Source organism: Dendrobates tinctorius, unplaced genomic scaffold, assembly GCF_039654945.1.
Source record: "Dendrobates tinctorius isolate UK_male_01 unplaced genomic scaffold, ASM3965494v1 ptg000049l, whole genome shotgun sequence".
In the NCBI taxonomy this organism is placed as follows: domain Eukaryota; kingdom Metazoa; phylum Chordata; class Amphibia; order Anura; family Dendrobatidae; genus Dendrobates; species Dendrobates tinctorius.
Genome location: NW_027361717.1, coordinates 23135060 through 23154189, shown reverse-complemented (window position 1 = coordinate 23154189; position 19130 = coordinate 23135060). Strand labels below are relative to the sequence as shown.

At 45.6% G+C, this 19130-nt stretch overlaps 1 protein-coding gene across 1 annotated transcript in view; it reads left to right on the top strand.

The window, feature by feature from the left end:
- Positions 1-16196, top strand: part of LOC141091140 (serotransferrin-B-like) — a 72149-nt gene extending 55953 nt beyond the window's left edge. Inside the window, exons 15-17 of the mRNA XM_073576539.1 lie at positions 7130-7314; positions 9827-10019; positions 16057-16196. Coding sequence (XP_073432640.1) covers positions 7130-7314; positions 9827-10019; positions 16057-16091 — 413 coding nt within the window. The 3' untranslated portion in view covers positions 16092-16196. The remainder of the gene's footprint in view (positions 1-7129; positions 7315-9826; positions 10020-16056) is intronic.
- The last annotated feature ends 2934 nt before the right edge of the window (positions 16197-19130 follow it).

The window sequence follows — 19130 nt, the reverse complement described above, 5'->3', positions numbered from 1 at the left end:
TGATTGTAACCCGATGTGTGTCCGGCAAGGTCTCCACTTAGGCCTCTGGCTCCACTGTCTCTAGTATTTCCCCTGGCCAACAACCCCGCCAGTTACAGCTGTGAAGTGGCGTCTGCACAATCCACACTTGTTCCTGTGTAACTGTGGCTCAGTCCCGTCTGTTGATCCCCTGAGGTGCGTCTGGCAAGCTCTCCTGCTCAGTCCTCATTCACACTACTAGGAATGTGAATGTGGACAGAGCAGGAGACCTTGCCGGACACACATCAGGGGATCAACTGACGGGACTGAGCCACAGTAACTCAGGTACAAGTGTGGATTGTGCAGATGCCACTTCACAGCTGTGACTGGCGGGGTTGTTGGCCAGGGGAGATACTAGAGACAGTGGAGCCAGAGGCCTAAGTTGACCAAAGTTACAAATCTGTAGTAGTTTGCATGTGGATGGAGCAGGAGACATTGCCGTCTACACAGCAGGGGAACAGCTGGCATTACTGAACCCCACTGACACAGGAGCTAGTGTGTTTTTCTCTGTGAAGACGGCACTTCTGAACACCAACTGGCGATGTTGGAGCCCAGGATGAGGCATGGAGCAGGCTGAGGCCTGATGGTGTTGGCATGTGGAGGCAGCAGGAGACTTTGCCGTCTACACAGCAGGGGAACAGCTGGCATTACTGAACCCCACTGACACAGGAGCTAGTGTGTTTTTCTCTGTGAAGACGGCAGTTCTGAACACCAACTGGTGTTGTTGGAGCCCAGGATGAGGCATGGAGCTGGCTGAGGCCAACTTGCAGCACGTTTTATAGAGGTAGTAGACTACAACTGATTGTAACCGTGCTCCACTATGGCCTCCGGCTCCACTGTCTCTAGTATTTCCCCTGGCCTCCAACCCCGCCAGTGACAGCTCTGAAGTGGAGTCAGCACAATCCACACTTGTTCCTTGGGAGCAGTCCCATCTGTTGATCCCCTGATGTGTGTCCGGCAAGGTCTCCTGCCCTGTCCTCATTCACACTACTAGTAATGGGAATGTGGACAGAGCAGGAGACCTTGCCGGACACACATCAGGGGATCAACTGACGTGACTGAGGCCAAGTAACACTGGAACAAGTGTGGATTATGCAGACGCCACTTAAGAGCTGTCACTGGCGGGGTTGGAGGCCAGGGGAAATACTAGAGACAGTGGAGCCAGAGGCCTAAGTGGAGCAGGGTTAAAAATCAGTAGTAGTTTGAATGTGGATGTGCAGGAGACTTTGCCGTCCACACAGCAGGGGAGCAGCTGGCATTACTGAACCCCACTAACACAGGAGATAGTGTTTTTCTCTGTGCAGACGACACATCTGAGCGACAACTGGCTGTGTTGAAGCCCAGGGATTATAGTTCAGGTGGTAGAAACATGAACACAACAGGAGACCTGGATACACTTGCCAACTAATTATTTAGTCGGGAAGAGGACTGGCAAATTCTGGGGAGATCCAGGCCTTGTTCATTTTCAGAAAAGTAAGCCGCTCGACGTTATCGGAAGAAAGTCGCGTACGACGGTCTGTTAGTACACCACCTGCGGCACTAAAGACGCGTTCCGATAATACACTGGCAGCAGGGCAAGCCAGCACCTCCAATGCACACTGGCTAAGCTCTGGCCATGTATCCAGCTTAGAGACCCAAAACTTGAAGGGGGAAGAGCCATCTGGGAGTACACTCACAGGGCAAGACACGTAGTCTGTCACCATCTGACGGAAACGTCAGTGATGGTGTAGACAATTGTGGCGGACACACAAAACTTTGCCACATTTGGGCCATAGTGGTCTTGCCTTGTGCTGAGGCGCTGCCTCTGCTCCCTCTTTGTGCCGAGTTTCCTCCACTGGCTCGACGCACAGAGGTGCTTTGTAAAGCACTAGCACCACTGCTGTCGGGTGGAATGGAAAACATGATGGACTGCACCAGTGTATCTTGGTACTCCCGCAGTTTACGCTCCCGGTTCAACGTTGGTATGAGGGTTTGCAAGTTGTCCCGGTAGCGAGGATCTAGGAGGGTGTACACCCAATAATCAGCCGTGTAGATAATGTGGGCGATGCGGCGGTCATTTCTCAGGCACTGCAGCATGAAGTCAACCATATGCTGCAGACTCCCAACTGCCAAAGAACCGCTGTCCCATGCTTGAGGCGTGATCTCTGCCTGCTCTGCATCACCCCACCCTCGCTGTACATACTGACTAGAGCTTTGTGTACCTCCCTCCTGTGGAGAGATGTCTTCCTCCTCCATTGACTCCTCCTCATCCTCCTCACAAAGTGTCCCCTGCCTAGGCCTTTGTGAGGAAGCACGTAGCGCAGACTGTCCAGAAGCAAATGGCATTTGGGACTCCTCATCCTCCACCTCTTCCAAAACCTCATCCCTTAGTGCTTGCAGTGTTTTTTGAATCATGCAGATAAGGGGGACAGTCATGCTGACTAGTGCATCATCTGCACTCGCCATCCGCGTGGAATCATCGAAGGCACGCAAAACGAAGCAGATGTCCTTCATAGAGGCCCACTCAGTGGTGCTGAAGTGTGACCGGCACACATTGCAACTTGTTTGCGCCTGATGCAGCTGGTACTCCATGACTGCTGCCTGCTGCTCACACAACCGCTCCAACATATGTAACGTTGAATTCCACCTGGTGGGTAGGTCACATATGATGCGATGTTCCGGAAGGTGTAATCGGCGCTGCAGAGCAGCAAGGCGCGGTCTTGCCGTGCTGGAACGACGCAAGTGAGCGCACTCTATGCGGACCTTGTGCAGCAGTGCATCAAGATCCGGATAGTCCCTCAGAAAGCTCTGCACAACCAAGTTGAGCACATGTGCCAGACATGGGATGTGAGTGAGGTTGCCTAGGCTAAGAGCTGCCACCAGATTTCGGCCATTGTCACACACTACCAAGCCCGGCTGGAGATTCGCTGGCACAAACGACACGTCGCTCTCCTGCTTGATGGCTTTCCAGAGCTCCTGCGCTGTGTGGCTTCGATTCCCCAATGAAATTAATTTCAGTACGGCCTGTTGATGTTTGGCCACGGCTGTGCTCATATCGGTCGTAACAGGCTCCTGCTGCGCTGTTTCAGAGGAACTGGAGTAGGAGGTGGAGTCAATATGTACAGACTGGATTCCTGCAATCCGTGGAGTTGGCAGAACACGTAGAGCGCCACTCTCAGATCTGTACCCGGCTCCACAACATTGACCCAATGGGCAGTGAGGGAAAGGTATCGTCCCTGTCCAAGGTTACTGGTCCACGCATCAGTGGTCAGGTGGACCTTGCTACTGACGGCGTTTAGTAGCGCATGTTTTATGTTTGCCTCCACATGTTTCTGCAGGGCAGGGACGGCTCGCCTGCTGAAATAAAAGTGTCTGGGCACAGTGTATTGTGGGACTGCCAATGCCATGAAGTCCCGGAACGTGTCAGTCTCCACCAGCCTGAATGACAGCATTTCAAGGGCCAGTAGTTTGGCAATGCCAGCATTCAGAGCCTGTGCTCGGCGATGGATTGCCGAGTATGGCCGCCTTTTCTCCCATGCCTGTGCTACCGATGGCTGCCGAGTGGCCTGGGAGTGTGAGGATGACTTGGAACGTGGTGCTGTGGGTGGAATGTCACAGGGTCTCCGGACAACAGTGCCAGAGGTTCTTCCTTGGCGATCCTGTGAGGAAGCCAAACCAGCTATGTGTGAGCTGGAGGAAGAGGCCCCAACACGAGCTGAAGAGGTGGTAGGTGGTGCTGTACGTTGGCCTACGTCTTCAGTGTGTCTGTGTAACTCCAGCTCGTGCTTGGTCCGCACATGTTTCCACATATTAGTGGTATTGAGGTTGCTGACATTTTTCCCTCTTTGACTCTCTGATGACACAGCTTGCATTTGACAAAGCAAATGTCATCTGCAACTGTGTCAAAAAAGGACCACGCACTGCAAGTCTTGGGAGCGCCCTTTTTGCCTTTTGAAAGTGGAATGCTCCTAACGGGTGCCGAAGTGGAGGCTACAGGCAACCAAGTCTGCCCCCTCCCTCTCCCTCCGGTTTTGGCCGTTCGGGGAATCTCTTCCTCAGAGCTGCTCCCACCACCTTCCTGTTCCTCACGCCATGATGGGTCAAGGACCTCATCATCTACACTCCCCTCTTCAAACACCTGCTTCTCCTGGGTTGTCTCGCCAGCACCGTACGCAACAGAAAGTGGTAACTGAGTCTCGTCATCATCTGATGCGTACTGAGGTGTGCTGACCATAGGCACTGGCCCACCCGCCTCTTCAGATTCAGAGGGACAAAGAAGTTGTGCATCACTGCATACTCCCTCTTCTTCACATTCTGGAATGCTGCTTGGCTGGCCCCCTCTTTCCAAACCAACAGATTCCGAGAACAGAAGTAGAGACTGTGATGACTCCTGTCCAGGGCTCTCTGACTGCCTGGGCACTTTGGCAGGCGGTGAAGAGACAGATGGTTGCTCTTCGGTGCTCTGGCCCTGAGAGGATGTGGAAGTAATTGAAGTCTATGCATTAGCTGCCATCCATCCGACAACGGCTTCAATTTGTTCCTCCCGCAGCAGTGGGGTACGGTGAGGTCCTACAAAGCTGCGCATAAAGGACTGTTGCCTGCTAAAACTGGGGGATGCTGACTCACTGGTGCCAACAGCAGGCACAGAATCCCCACGTCCTCTCCCTGCAGAATCCCCACGTCCTCTCCCTGCAGAATCCCCACGTCCTCTCACTGCTGAAACTCCACGCCCACGGCCACGTGCCTTACTCCCTGCCTTCTTCATCTTGCTAGACTGAGAAAGATATGCAGAAAAGTACAAAGGGGGGCCTTAGTGTGCTTATTCCTGAACAGCTGGTTACAGGTATAAGAAACACTAATTTTATGAAGTGTGTGTGTCGACTACACTGTAATGGGAGCTAATGTGGCCTACACAACTTTCAAATGTAGTGTTTGGTGAACTTTGTTGTTTTTTTTTGGGTGAAAAAAAACTAAAAGGATGTGACCAAAGATTTAAAACTGAGAGTATCACCAACTTTCTGGAGCTATTACAATGCAGGCAGGTAACCTACAATGCAAAAGATGAGGCTCCAAAAAAAATTGGGTAATACTAATCAGGCTGCAGCTGATGGGCACAAGCCAGAAAAAAGGCTCCTCTATCTACTCCTATATAGTGTTTGCAACCAACCAATGTAGATGGATATGGATGGATGCACACTAATAGGAGAAGAAAAAATGAGCTGCAATTAAAGAAATATATGTGTGAGGCAGTGACTCACGCTGAGCAGCCTACAACCAGACGGAGCTGCAGGACACACTACTCAGCGTGAGCTGCACTCACACACAGTCAGAGACCTCTCAGACAGCCGTGAACAGTGCAGCTAAGTGGGCACTAGCACTGACAGGCTGCAGAAAGGCTCCGCTGTGTACTCCTAGAGTGTTTGCAACCACCGTATATGGATACGGATGGATACACACTAATAGGAGAAAAAATGAGCTGAAATAAAAGAAAAATATGTGAGGCAGTGACACGCTGAGCGGCCTACAACCAGACGTAGCTACAGGACACACTACTCAGCGGGAGCTGCACTCACACACAGTCAGAGACCTCTCAGACAGCCGTGAACAGCGGAGATAAGTGGGCACTAGCACTGAAAAGCTGCAGAAAGGCTCCGCTGTCTACTACTAGTGTTTGCAACCAACGTATATGGATACGGATGGAAGCACACTAGATAGAATTTTTAAAAATAAGCAGCTCAAAAAGAAAAATATGTATGAGGCAGCAGTGAGGCATGCTGGGCGGCCTACAACCAGACGTGGCAGCAGGACCCACTCCACAGCGTGAGCTGCACTCACACAGCCCTTGCAGACAACTGTGAACACTGCTGCTAGGGAAAAGCAAGCTACAGTGGTGGTTTATGTAGCCTGGGTAAAGCACAATATTGTTTTGAGAATCGCTATTTCTAACTGTCCCTCACAGTCTTCAACAGCAGCCTGTCCCTAACTGAATTCACAGCAGAGTGACCAGAAATGGCGGCGGCAGTGGCTTTTATAGTGCATCATGACATCATTTCAGCAGCCAATCACAGCCATGCCAATAGTTAACATGCCTACATGCCTAACAGGATGTGCCCACACTTCTGAGGATTCCCATTGGCTGAATCAAAGCGAGCGGGCTGATAGCATTATGGGAACTTCCGATTCCGGTATCTGATATGAAAAAAGTATCGGAAGTCAGTATCGGAATTCCGATACAGCTAATATCGGCCGATACCCGATACTTGCGGTATCGAAAAGCTCAACACTAGCCACAAGGAATGAGAGCATGTATCTCTGCATTATTTGCTCTGCTACTTGAAGACATATTGGTTTTCATCCTGCTTCCTCAGAATAAAACCAACAAATGGGTTGTCTAGCTTAAAAGGTGTTAGAGAATTGTAAGTTAAAGGGGTATACCCCCCCCCAAAAAAACAAGTTATCTACAGATTGGGGCTCTGGAACCCTAAAAACAGCCCTTGCCTAAATGGAATGGAGGTCGCATATGTGGCCAATACACCAATCATTGTCTGTGAGACAGCCATAGAGAGCGCTTGGCTATTTCTGCAAGCCCCATAGACAATGAATGGAGCAGTGTTAAAGCATTTGAAACTCCGTTCTATTAAAGATGGGACTTCAGAGCTTCGATCTTGGGATCATTGGTATCCCACTAGTCAGACTCCCAGCGATCTGCAAGATATCCATGTTAAGGATCCTCCTCAGTTATAAAAATGTCTGACCCTTTAGCAGAGTTATGGATTATGTACATAGCCTTCTGATTATAACTTAATACTTTACGACCCCTGTGGGGACGCTTCAAGAGATATTAACACTAGCTGACAGGTTTCTCCAAAGATTATAGGAAAACAGTGGGGGTCACAGCATTTGTATATTCTGTGGTAAGCTTACTGTGCTGTCAGGAAACTATTCTAACAAAAAGGATAGTTCAAAGTGGAGAGCCCCTTTAAGAAGAAGCTGACGATCAAGTGAACAATTTGTTTTAACATATGGTGCATTTACAATTTTTTTTTAAGTTGGATGTACAGCATTGAGGCAAATTTAGAAGGCCAACTACACATATAAGTTCACTAACTCTTTGTTGTGGGGCTTTGTTCAGGTAAAAGCTCTTCAGAATGGGCAAAGAAATTAAAGTCAAGTGATTTTGAGTTGTTATGCCGCGATGGCTCTCGGGCATCTGTCAGCGACTACAAAACGTGCAACCTGGCAGAGGTGCCTGCCCATGCTGTCATCACTCGACCAGAGAAGAGGAACAGTGTGGCAAAGATGCTTAGTAAACAGCAGGTAAAGGCGTCAGACCATCAGTAACTCATTATTTTTCTACTTCCTTTCAAGAAAATCTACTAGGTTCCTAAACTAAATCGTGATCCCAAATTAGGTTCCTTCACAACTAGCGTCTGAACACCAAAAATTGTGCCCACAACAAAAAAACTGCTGCACTCACTCATATCCATCTGTACCCAAACTTTTTAAAGTAAACCTGAAAAATACATAGAGCACAGTTGAGTTGTACTTTTAGAGTAACGCTATACCTACATGGCACCAAATTGGGTCTAATGACACTTCTCAATACAACGGATGGAGTCTAATCCTTGCAGCATGGTTTTATATATGCTTACATGGTGACTTTCATTGTGGAAAGTGACCCAAAAGTGTGCTGTCTAATCTCCCCTGTAGAACACAAATATTGTTTTTTTTCTGGCTTAATTTTCCACGAACCCAAAGGCCCCCATAAACCTAAGAGAAAGTATTATTTAATGGACCAAAACTTGTGAAGGCTCTCCCAAATAGTTAGCTAAACATAGGAGTGTAATCCCCCCCAAAAAAAGAAAATATCTTTATTGAACAATTAATAGACATATAAAACGTTAAAAAGAGTTTATCAGACATAGGCAGATCCACACAGAGACAACCTCCCTGAACAGTCAAAAATCCATAGGTAATAATGGTGGCATCAAACACGTTTAAACATGGCAATAGTGTAAAGATATGATAACAAACAACACTCTTCAAAAATGTATGTCAGAATCAATTAGATACACGGTGGAAGAAAGTCCTACCGCAACAGTATACAGATGTACAGAGTCCCAATGAGGATATGAAGGAAATTTTTGATGTAGTTGGAAATAATGTATCACCAAAGCTGATCAAGGTACTAGAGTATAATTAGGATTCAAGTGAGCCAAACAGCTTACTTAGATAAGAAATCTAGCCACAATAAAGCATAAAGAGGAATAAAAATAGAGACAATTCTGGGTTCAAGAAGGCTGTAGAACCAAAAATTAACTAATGCATAAAGAAATAAAAGGAGGTAGAATAGACCTGCGTGGAAACCAAAAGGAGCAGCCCCCCTTAGGCCGCCACACAGGGAATGTGAGGCTGCTCCTTAGGCCGCCACACAGGGTATGTGAGGCTGCTCCTTTGGCTGCCACACAGGGGGTGTGAGGCTGCTCCTTTGGCTGCCACACAGGGGGTGTTACGGCTGCTCCTTTAGCTGACACAGGGGGTGTTACGGCTGCTCTTTTGGCTGCCTGCCACACAGGGGGTGTGAGGCTGCTACTTTGGCTGCCACACAGGGGATGTGAGGCTGCTCCTTTGGCTGCCACACAGGTCTATTCTACATCAGTTCATTTTTGGTTCTACAGCCTTCTTGAACCCACAACGGTCTCTATCTTTATTCCTCTTTATGCCTTATTGTGGCTAGATCGCTTATTTAAGTAACCTGTTTGCCTGTTGCTTTTTGTTATCATATGTTGACACCACTGCTATCTCTAGGTTTGTTTGATATCACCATTATTGCCCATGTCCGATACTCTCTTTTTAAAGTTTTATATGTTTTGTAATTATTCAATAAAGATATTTCCTTCATATTTTGTGCTTGCACTTCTATGTTTTCTTAGAGAAAAAGTAGTCTGAACTTGATGACTGCAACGAGACCAGTTACCTACCTAACATCCAACTGGTCCAATTATGTCAGAGGAGAAAAGAATTGGACAGCTTGAATTAATTTGTCTGATCCTTTTGTTCGTCCACTTCTGGTCGAGCCAAGCATTCATGTGTATGGTGGAATGAGGAAAGATAGCCGTCAGACAACAGCTAAGAAAGATAGATGAGCACCTTTACTCCTACTTATTCAAATTCAGTAATGAGTAGGTCTTAATGGGAATTTGTCAATAGGATCAACCCTCCTACGCCATCTATATGGCCACGCAAGTCATAGAAAGTTGAATAAAATTATACCTTGATATCCGCAATTCAATGTCTTACTCCAGAGAAATCCATGTTTTTGTTAATATGTAAATGAGCCATTTAGATCTATAGGCCAGACATACATCTCCCTGAGAATCTGCATCCAAAGCTTATTTTAAATGAAAGGGGGGCATTACCAGCATGAGACATGTAATGACAGACAGTCTGCTCTCCTGATCTACATGTCTCACCCTGTTAATGCCCCCTTTCATTTATAATAATCTCTGGAGGCAGATACTCAGGGAGATCAGTCTCCAGCCCATTGATCCTATCAGGTCATTTACATATAAGAAAACCTTGAATTTCTTTGTAATAAGACATCAGATTGCAGATATCAAGGTATGATTTTATTCAGTTTTCTATGGCCTGCATGAATATATAGACGGCTTAGGAGGTTTGATCCTACTGACATTGTTCTTTCTCCACACATGACAATATGCAGGTCTAAAAAGGTGACGTGATGTCCTACCCCATCCACTATGAGTCAATGAACTTATTAATGAATGAAAAAAAATAATGATTTTCCCCTAAATGTTCACATTTTTAGTCACTATTTGGACGGAATGGAATCCAGACACAAAAATTTCAGTTATTCGGCTCTAAGGAGGGCAAAGATCTTCTCTTCAAGGATTCCACCCAGTGCTTGCTTGAGACTGATCAGAAAATCACTATGGAGGAATTCCTGGGAAAAACCTACTATTCAGCAGTGTCTGCCCTTAATAAATGCTCAACAACATCAGGTATGTACTGTCTGTTTACAAACCAGCCCCCAAAAATTAAAGGCATTTAAAAAATATATACAGGTGCTTCTCACAAAATTAGAATATCATCAAAAAGTTAATTTCTTTCAGTTCTTCAATACAAATAGTGAAACCGATATTATACTGTATAAAGTCATTACAAACAGAGTAATCTATTTCAAGTGTCTTTTTCTGTTAATGTTGATGTTACAGCCAATGAAAAACCAAAAGTCATTGTCTCAGTAAATTAGAATAATTAACAAAAAACACCTACAAAGGCTTCCTAATCATTTAAAAAGGTCCCTTAGTCTGTTTCAGTAGCTCCACAATCATGGGGAAGACTGCTGTCTTGACAGATGTCCAGAAGGCAGTCACTGACACACTCCACAAGGAGGTCATTGCTAAAGAAGCTGGCTGTTTCACAGAGTGCTGTAGCCAAAGATATTAATGGAAAGTTGAGTGGAAGAAAAAAGTGTGGTAGAAAAAGGTGCACAAGCAATCGGGATAACCGCAGCCTTGCAAGAATTGTTAAGAAAAGGCCAGTCAAAAATTTGGGGGAGATTCAAAAGGAGTGGACTGCTGCTGGAGTCATTGCTTCAAGAGCCACCACACACAGACGTATCCTTGGCCAAGGAGAAAAAGAATTGGACTGTTGCTCAATGGTCCAAGGTGTTGTATTCAGAAGAAAGTAGTGTCTCCACAATCAATGATGGTTTGGGGAGCCATGTCATCTGCTGGTGTAGGTCCTCTGTGTTTTACCAAGACCAAAGACAGCACAGCCAGGAAATTTTAGAGCACTTCATGCTACCCTCTGCCGATAAGCTTTTTGGAGATGGAAATTTCATTCTCCAACAGGAATTGGCACCTGTCCACACTGCCAAAATTACCAATACCTCGTCTAAAAACAACAGTATCACTGTGCTTGATTGGCCAGAAAACTCACCTGACCTTAACCCCTTAGAGAATCTATGGGGTATTGTCAAGAGGAAGATGAGAGACACCAGACCCAACAATGCAGACGAACTGAAGGCTGCTATCAAAGCAACCTGGGCTTCCATAACATCTCAGCAGTGCCACAGGCTGAACGCCTCCATGTCATTATTATTATTATTATGCATTTATATAGCGCCATTTATTCCATGGCGCTTTACATGTGAAAAGGGGAAATATAGACAAGTATAATAAACATGTGTAAGACAAGGGACACACAAATACATAAGGAGAAGGGACCCTGCCCGCGAGGGCTCACAGTCTACAGGGATGGGTGAGGATGTCATGCCGCATTGATGTGGTAATTGATGCAAAAGGAGCCCTGACCAAGTATTGGGTGCATTTACTGAACATACATTTCAGTAGGCCAACATTTCGGATTTTATAATCACTTTTCAAGCTGGTGTTATAAAGTATTCTATTCTAGTTTACTGAGATAAAGACTTTTGGGTTTTCATTGGCTGTAAGTGTGGCGCCCCTGAGGCTCAGTCGCCACAGAGGTACTGCACCTCCTCCTGAGGTGTGGTACTCCACCATCCAGGTAAGGTGGAAACTCCCAACCACACTCCAACACCTACACCCCTCACCACAAAGTAGTGTAGCAAAGCACCTTCGGTGGCTCCCTGCTTGGAGTATAGCAAAGCACCCATTGGTGGCTCCCTGTTCTGAACCCGAAACGTGCTGGGAGGTGGGTGGAGTTAGTTTATATTACAAAAAGCGGGAAGAGTTGAGGGATTCAGTCAGTCACTGGGAGTGAGTGAGGATGCAGAAGGACAGAGAGTGAGACAGAGAAGATCCCCGGGAGAGGGATGGATGAAGGAAGTGCTGCAGCAGGTCACAGTGACCTGGGTCTGCTGGCACAGGAGAGAGACATAGAAAGGAAACCTGATTGTTCCATAGAAAGAAAGGATTAGTACGGAACATGAGGAGTCAAGGACAACAGAGGACGTGGGTTAGAGGAGAACCCTTCCTAGAAGTTATAAGCGCAAGGCCGGGGCCCGGTCCCCGAGGTTGTATGGATACTAATGATCCTGCAGCAGACACCGGAGGAGTAGAAGTTAACAATACTTTATTCCCACATCAGACTTGGGGGCACAACAGCAACTGACTAGTGAGCTGGGACTAGGAAGCAAGGAGTCCCCGAAGCAGGCTACAGCTGTCTGCCATACAAGGAAAGTTCATAAGAACAGTGGCGTCACAAACTATTCATTTAATCCATTACATTCCACCATTAAATCTCCCTTTTACTTGGGCACCCAGGGCCACGGACCGGGTCACCGCTGCTGTGACACCTTCCCCTCTGAGTGACCGGCCCAGTACCGAATACCCCACAGCCCTGGGAGGGGGACTCATAAGTCATAATCATCAACATTAACAGAAATAAACACTTGAAATAGATCACTCTGTTTGTAATGACTCTATAGAATATATGAGTTTCACTTTTTGTATTGAAGAACTGAAATAAATTAACTTTTTGATGATATTCTAATTTTGTGAGAAGCACCTGTATATATCATAATAAAAATGCCTTTTTCTGCTTACAGATAAACTCATAAATCAATTCTACAATTTTTTGCATATTATCAGTATAGATTTGTTTATGCTACCAAACAGCAGGTAATATTCACAAAACCAATCCAAAAAGAAATTAAATTAATGTAACTATAATATGGTTAAATAGAAAGTAAACTTTAGTAGTGTTTTATATATTTTTTGATCTTTAAAGTTTTTGCAGATTGGTGAAGGTTTAGCACACGAAGCAGAGTACGGATTCAATAGAAAGTAGGCAGGAGCTGTGCACTTCTCAGTGGTGTTTTGAGTGATTGATGGTGATCACAGGACCCAAACCTCACCAATCCACATGGAATATAAAGAAAATCTTTCATTGTAAGATTCAGGGGCAGACTCTGACAGCTTGGGGCCCCTGTGCAAGAAATGTGTGGGCCCCCCTCCTTTTATGGCGTCAAAGCTACGTGTGTGTATATATATATATATATATATATATATACATATATATATATATATATATATATATATATATACATATATATATATATATATATGTATATATATAGCCACACACACATACATGTCTATATTACATAGCCTCCTTTATTATGTATATTGCTGTCCCTTACACAGTGTCCTCTCTTGTTATGTAGAGTACCGTCCCTTGCATATTGAATTATATAGAGCCCTGTTTTTTATTACATATCGCCCTGTCTTATTAGCTGTATAATGCAATGATGGCTGATGGAGCATGGGAAAGCTTCTTTTCTAATGGAGGAGCTGATGGACTGGTAGTCTGGTCACCGGCTCCTCGATCAGCAGTCATTTTATATCTAAAAAGAGAGGGGACTATGTAATAAAATAGGGTGCTGTGAATAACAAAAATTACAAGAATACACTATGTAAGAGACAGCACTGTACATAACAGCAGAGGAAGCTATATAATAAGGGACGGCACCATATATAACTAGAGAGGATGGTACGTAATAAGGGACGGTGTTTTAAATAATAAAAGAGGAAACTATGTAACTAAGGATGGTGCTATACAGAATTAGTGAGTACACTATATACTAAGGGACTGTGTTAGACATAATAAGCGATAATAATGTCTTCCTCCACCTCCCCCTGTTCCTAAGGCCGTTATAAGTCCCCCTTCCTCCCATCCCAATCCCCCACACCCCTCATTGTCCTCCTCCCCTCGCATCCCATTATTGTCCTCTCCTCCACCCCATCATTGCCCTCTTCACCACCTCCATCATTTTATTCTCCCCCACCACTCCCATCATTGCCCATTCCACCACCTCCATCATTTCCTCCTCCACCACCCCCATTATTGCCCTTTCCACCACCACCATCATTGCATTCTCCCCCACCACCCCATCATCATTTCTTTTTCCCCCACCATCCCATCTTTGCCCTCTCCATCACCCCCATCATTGCCTTCTCCCCATTACCCCATCATTGCCTTCTTCATCACTCCCATCATTGCCTTCTCCCCATCACTCCCATCATTGTCTTCTCCCCATCACTCCCATCATTGCCTTCTCCCCATCATTGCCCTCTCCATAACCCCCATCATTGCCTTCTCCTCATCACTCCCATCATTGCCTTCTCCCCATCATTGCCTTCTCCCCATCACTCCCATCATTGCTTTCTCCCCATCACTGCCTTCTCCCCATCACTCCCCATCATTGCCTTCTCCCCATCACCCCCCATCATTGCCTTCTCCCCATCACTCACATCACTCTCCCATCACCCCCATCATGGCCTTCTCCCATCACTCCATCATTGCCTTCTCACCATCATTCCCATCAAGGCCTTCTCCCCATCACTGCCATCATTGCATTCTGCAAATCACTCCCATTATTGCCTTCTCCATCACATCGTCATTAGCCCTCTCCCCATCACTCCCATCATTGCCTACTCCCATCACCCCATCATGGCCTTCTCCCATCACCCCATCATGGCCTTCTCCCATCACCCCATCATGGCCTTCTCCCATCACCCCCATCATTGCCTTCTCTCCATCACTCCCATCATTGCCTTCTCCCCATCACCCCCATCATTGCCTTCTCCCCATCACTCCCATCACTGCTTTCTCCCCATCACTCCCATCATTGCCTTCTCCCCATCACTCCCATTATTGCCTTGTCCCATCACCCCATCATTGCTTTCTCCCCATCACTCCCATCATTGCATTCTCCAAATCACTCCCATTATTGCATTTTCCAAATCACTCCCATCATTGCATTCTCCAAATCACTCCATCATTAGCCCTCTCCCCATCACTCCCATCATTCCCCTCTCCCCATCACCCCATCATTGCCTTCTCCATCACTCCCATCATTGCATTCTCCCCATCACTCCATCATGGCCTTCTCCCCATCACCCCATTATGGCCTTCTCCCATCACCCCATCATGGCCTTCTCCCCATCACTCCCATCATTGCATTCTCCAAATCACTCCCATCATTGCTTTCTCCATCACCCCATCATTAGCCCTCTCCCCATCACTCCTATTATTCCTCTCTCGCCATCACCCAATCATGGCCTTCTCCATCACTCCCATGATCCCATTAATGCCTTCTCTCCATCACCCCCATCATGGCCTTCTCCCATCACCCCATCATGGCCTTCTCTCCCCATCACTGCCTTCTCCTCATGCCCCCATCATATCATTGACCTTCTCCTCCAGGGACAGGCTCCACCTACACACACACACACACACACCACCTCTCTCCTCTCACCTGTCCGCCGCCCACGTTTCCTCGCTCTGGCACAGCAGCGGCCGCTGAATGATGACATCATTCAGCGGCGCACTCCTCTCTGTGTCAGAGACAGGAAGCGTGGGCGGCAGGCAGGAAGGAGGATGGGTCCTTGCAGCTCCGCTCCTGCAATTTTCTCTTGCAGGCAACGGAGCTGTTTGGATCGCTCCCTGCCCACCGCTGCAAGCCTACACATGAGGGCAATCTGGCCAGGGGCCCCCGGAGCCTCGGGCCTGGAGAAAACGGCCAGATTGCCCTCCTCATTAGCCACCTTGCAGGGCCCCCTGGAGGCTCTGGGCCTCTGTGCAGTTGCACAGATTGAACCGGCAGTATGTCCGCCAATGGTGAGATTAGCTATTTACCTGTAGATATAGGGTTAATCTGCAGGTAGATGACGTTAAAGTCATGTCTGCCATACTAGAAGCACAGCTACAGGAAGAAAATGCATTACATTCTCCCTGCAGCCAACTGCATTCAGTCATAGAGGCGGCACATGGAGTCCCAACTCACTAAACTGTGAGCGCAGCTGTAATCATTCCCCAGCATTTTGACAACCAGGATCGACAAGTACAGTGGAAGGCTGAAATAAGTTTGACTAAAAAAAATCTGGTTTGGGTAAATTATTACTCCTAGCAATGTACTAGATTCTTTTTTTCTTAGCAAATGTGGAGTATGAGTGGTGGTCTTTGGATCCATGTTTGAAGAACAATTCCAGGGTAGTCCTATCGGGCTGATATCCATCCAATTACTCATATTCTTTATTCTTTCCCTAGAACTGCTGCCTGCCTGCACGTTCCACAGCTGTTAAGCAGCTCCAGTGGTGAAGAACAATCCACTGAAAGACACATGTACTGTACAGTTTTCATCTGTTTGCAAAAAAACACATTTTTTTTTCAATAAACTTTGCCTGCACTGTTAACACTTGTGTAAAGATGTCTTTACATTTTGCAAATCAGTATCCTGTAGTTGCCACTTGTGAGTTCCATGTGTGTTACATCTTGCTCGCACACTGAGATGCTGCACTGGAGGGTGTCGGCATTTGATGTGCTTGCTTTCAGATTTTTCTTCTTTGAAGCCAAACTAAAAATACAGCCACATATTAACATAGCATGAAAACCTGAATTTCGCAGAATAGTCAGAATGGAATTATAAAAGCTCTAAAATCTAATGATAATCCTGAATGGCACTGGTACACATGTCCTTGCTGGAGTCTTGCTGTATCAATCCTAGCTCGTCTTGAATATATTTTGAAAATTGTATCAAATCTACACCCCTCCTTCTTGTCCACGGTACGGGATGAGCCACTCCCTCCATAATCAAAATGGGATCTAGTTATATTTAATATATTTATGGAGATTACTTTGATAAACAAAAGTTTAATAGAACGAGACTTGATTTTACAAAGAATAAAATATTACACGCTTAAGCATAAATTGTTGTTTTTCTCAAATTAAAAGGAACCTGTGACCAAAATAATGTTACCTTAACCCCTCACTGAAATACGATATATCGTTACATCATACCCCAGCTTCCAGACTTTGATTTAGGCTCAGGAACTGAGCCAACATCTTTACTGCTAGATAATGTGTTATGATTGTGTAACAACCCACACAGAAAAAATAGGTAAAACACTCAAAACCTGCAACTTACCCAGCCGGACACTGTACAGACTAGAGATTCTGGCCACGCAATCCCTACCAGGGGAGGGATTCAAATTTTTAATCACAGGTTCTGTGTTTGTGTGTAAGAAAGCCACACCCATGTTTAAGCCACACCCATTTTTAAACCACACCTATTTACACACACCTTTTCCTCAAACATATACAAGTCAAACAGCTGAAAAAAAATAAATTGAAATGAGATCAGAACAGTGCACATTCTAGCCAGCGGCTCTCCTGACCCAAGTGTGACAGCTGCATATATTTCTATGCAGCTGTCTCACTTGACTGACCGGCTGGCCAGGCTGTGCACTAGATTCTACTGTATAATGGCCCCACATAATGCTCCATACAGTATAATGGCCCCACATGATGCTGCATACAGTATAATGGCCCCACATGATGCTCCATACAGTATAATGGCCCCACTTGATGCTTCATACAGTATAATGGCCCCATATACTGCAACATACAGTATAGTGGCCCCACACGATGCTCCATACAGTATAATGGCCCCACATGTTGCTGCATACAGTATAATGGCCCCACATGATGCTCCATACAGTATAATGGCCCCACATGATGCTTCATACAGTATAATGGCCCCATATACTGCAACATACAGTATAATGGCCCCACATGATGCTTCATGCAGTATAATGGCCCCACATGATGCTCCATACAGTATAATGGCCCCATATACTACTCCATACAGTATAATGGCCCCACATGATGCTTCTTACAGTATAATGGCCCCACATGATGCTTCATACAGTATAATGGCCCCACATGATGCTTCATACAGAATAATGACCCCATATACTGCTCCATACAGTATAATGGACCCAAAAATGAATGCAAGAGTAAAAAATATATGTAGTTTTATTGAATAACAATATTAAAAACATGAAAATTAGGGGAAACAGAAAAACAACATCAAAATACCATAGCACAGAGGTAAACTTTGTGTAGAGGTAAGGTGCATAAAGAGAAGGGATATAATAAATATTTACCAGTGGTCAGTAACCCGTGGCTCCTGTGACTTCAGCGTGCGTTTCACCCTATGACTTTCTCATGGAGTGTGTCACAGCCTCTTTATGCTCTTTATGCACCTTACCTCTAGACAAATTTTTTTTTGTCTATTAAGCCTTTGCACTTTATAAAGACTACTTGTAAGGGATTTTCTTTATATTGAATCATGTTCTTTGCTCAGCTTTCCCAATAATGATTTTTTTCTCTGTACTATGGTATTTTGATGTTGTTTTTCTGTTTCCCCTAATTTTCACATTTTTAATATTGTTATTCAATAAAACTATAGATATATTTCTTACTCTGGGATTCATTTTAGCTTATTCACACACTTTGAGTAGGTTTAATATTATTGTTCTCTGTGAATATCCGAAACTAATGTTGTTCCATTATAGTGAGTTTATCTCACATTGGTGGTTGTTTTGCTAAATCTGAGTGAATTTAAAGCCCATGCCACATGCCCTCCTTTCATCGCCATCTATCCATAAAATGTTGCTCCGGGACTGGATGGTTTTTTTTCTAATATTTGTAAAAAACTACCCTTTCTGTTTTGAGTTGCTAGTGGTTTTCTTACATTTCTGAAGTAGTCTCCTGATGTTGGATGGTGGCAGTGATGTTTCTATCTCCTTGAATGTTCTTGACTAGATTTAGTAAAGTGATTTTTCTTATCCAAAAATCCTTTGAACTAGTGTATGGAGGCTGTTTATAAAAATTCTCTCAGCGTCCACATACCTCCTGGACTGTTCCTTGCTGTCAGCAAGACAGCCCCCATCTCTCCCAGACAGGGCCTTCCATAACGGACCAACCAGGTCCCTGCATTGACCACATGTGACCTATCCTGGCCACCTTATACGGTCTGTAGCCACGCCCACTGGGTCACATGTCTATGACCTCATCATAGGTCCTTGAACCATTCACACATTTTTATCACAATGTTCTCAAACACACCCCCTGGGTGGGTTTGTAGGTAACTGGGCCCGCCCGTCTCCCCAGCTACCTGGAGACTTCTCCCTGATACACTGAAACAACACCTCTGCAATATCATTGCTGATCAACACACACACATAAGCCTCCATCTCAAGGCCACCCACCTTGAGATACATAATGGTCCTTCAGGATTCTGCCACTCATTCTCTCTCTTGGGACATCCCCACAGCGCC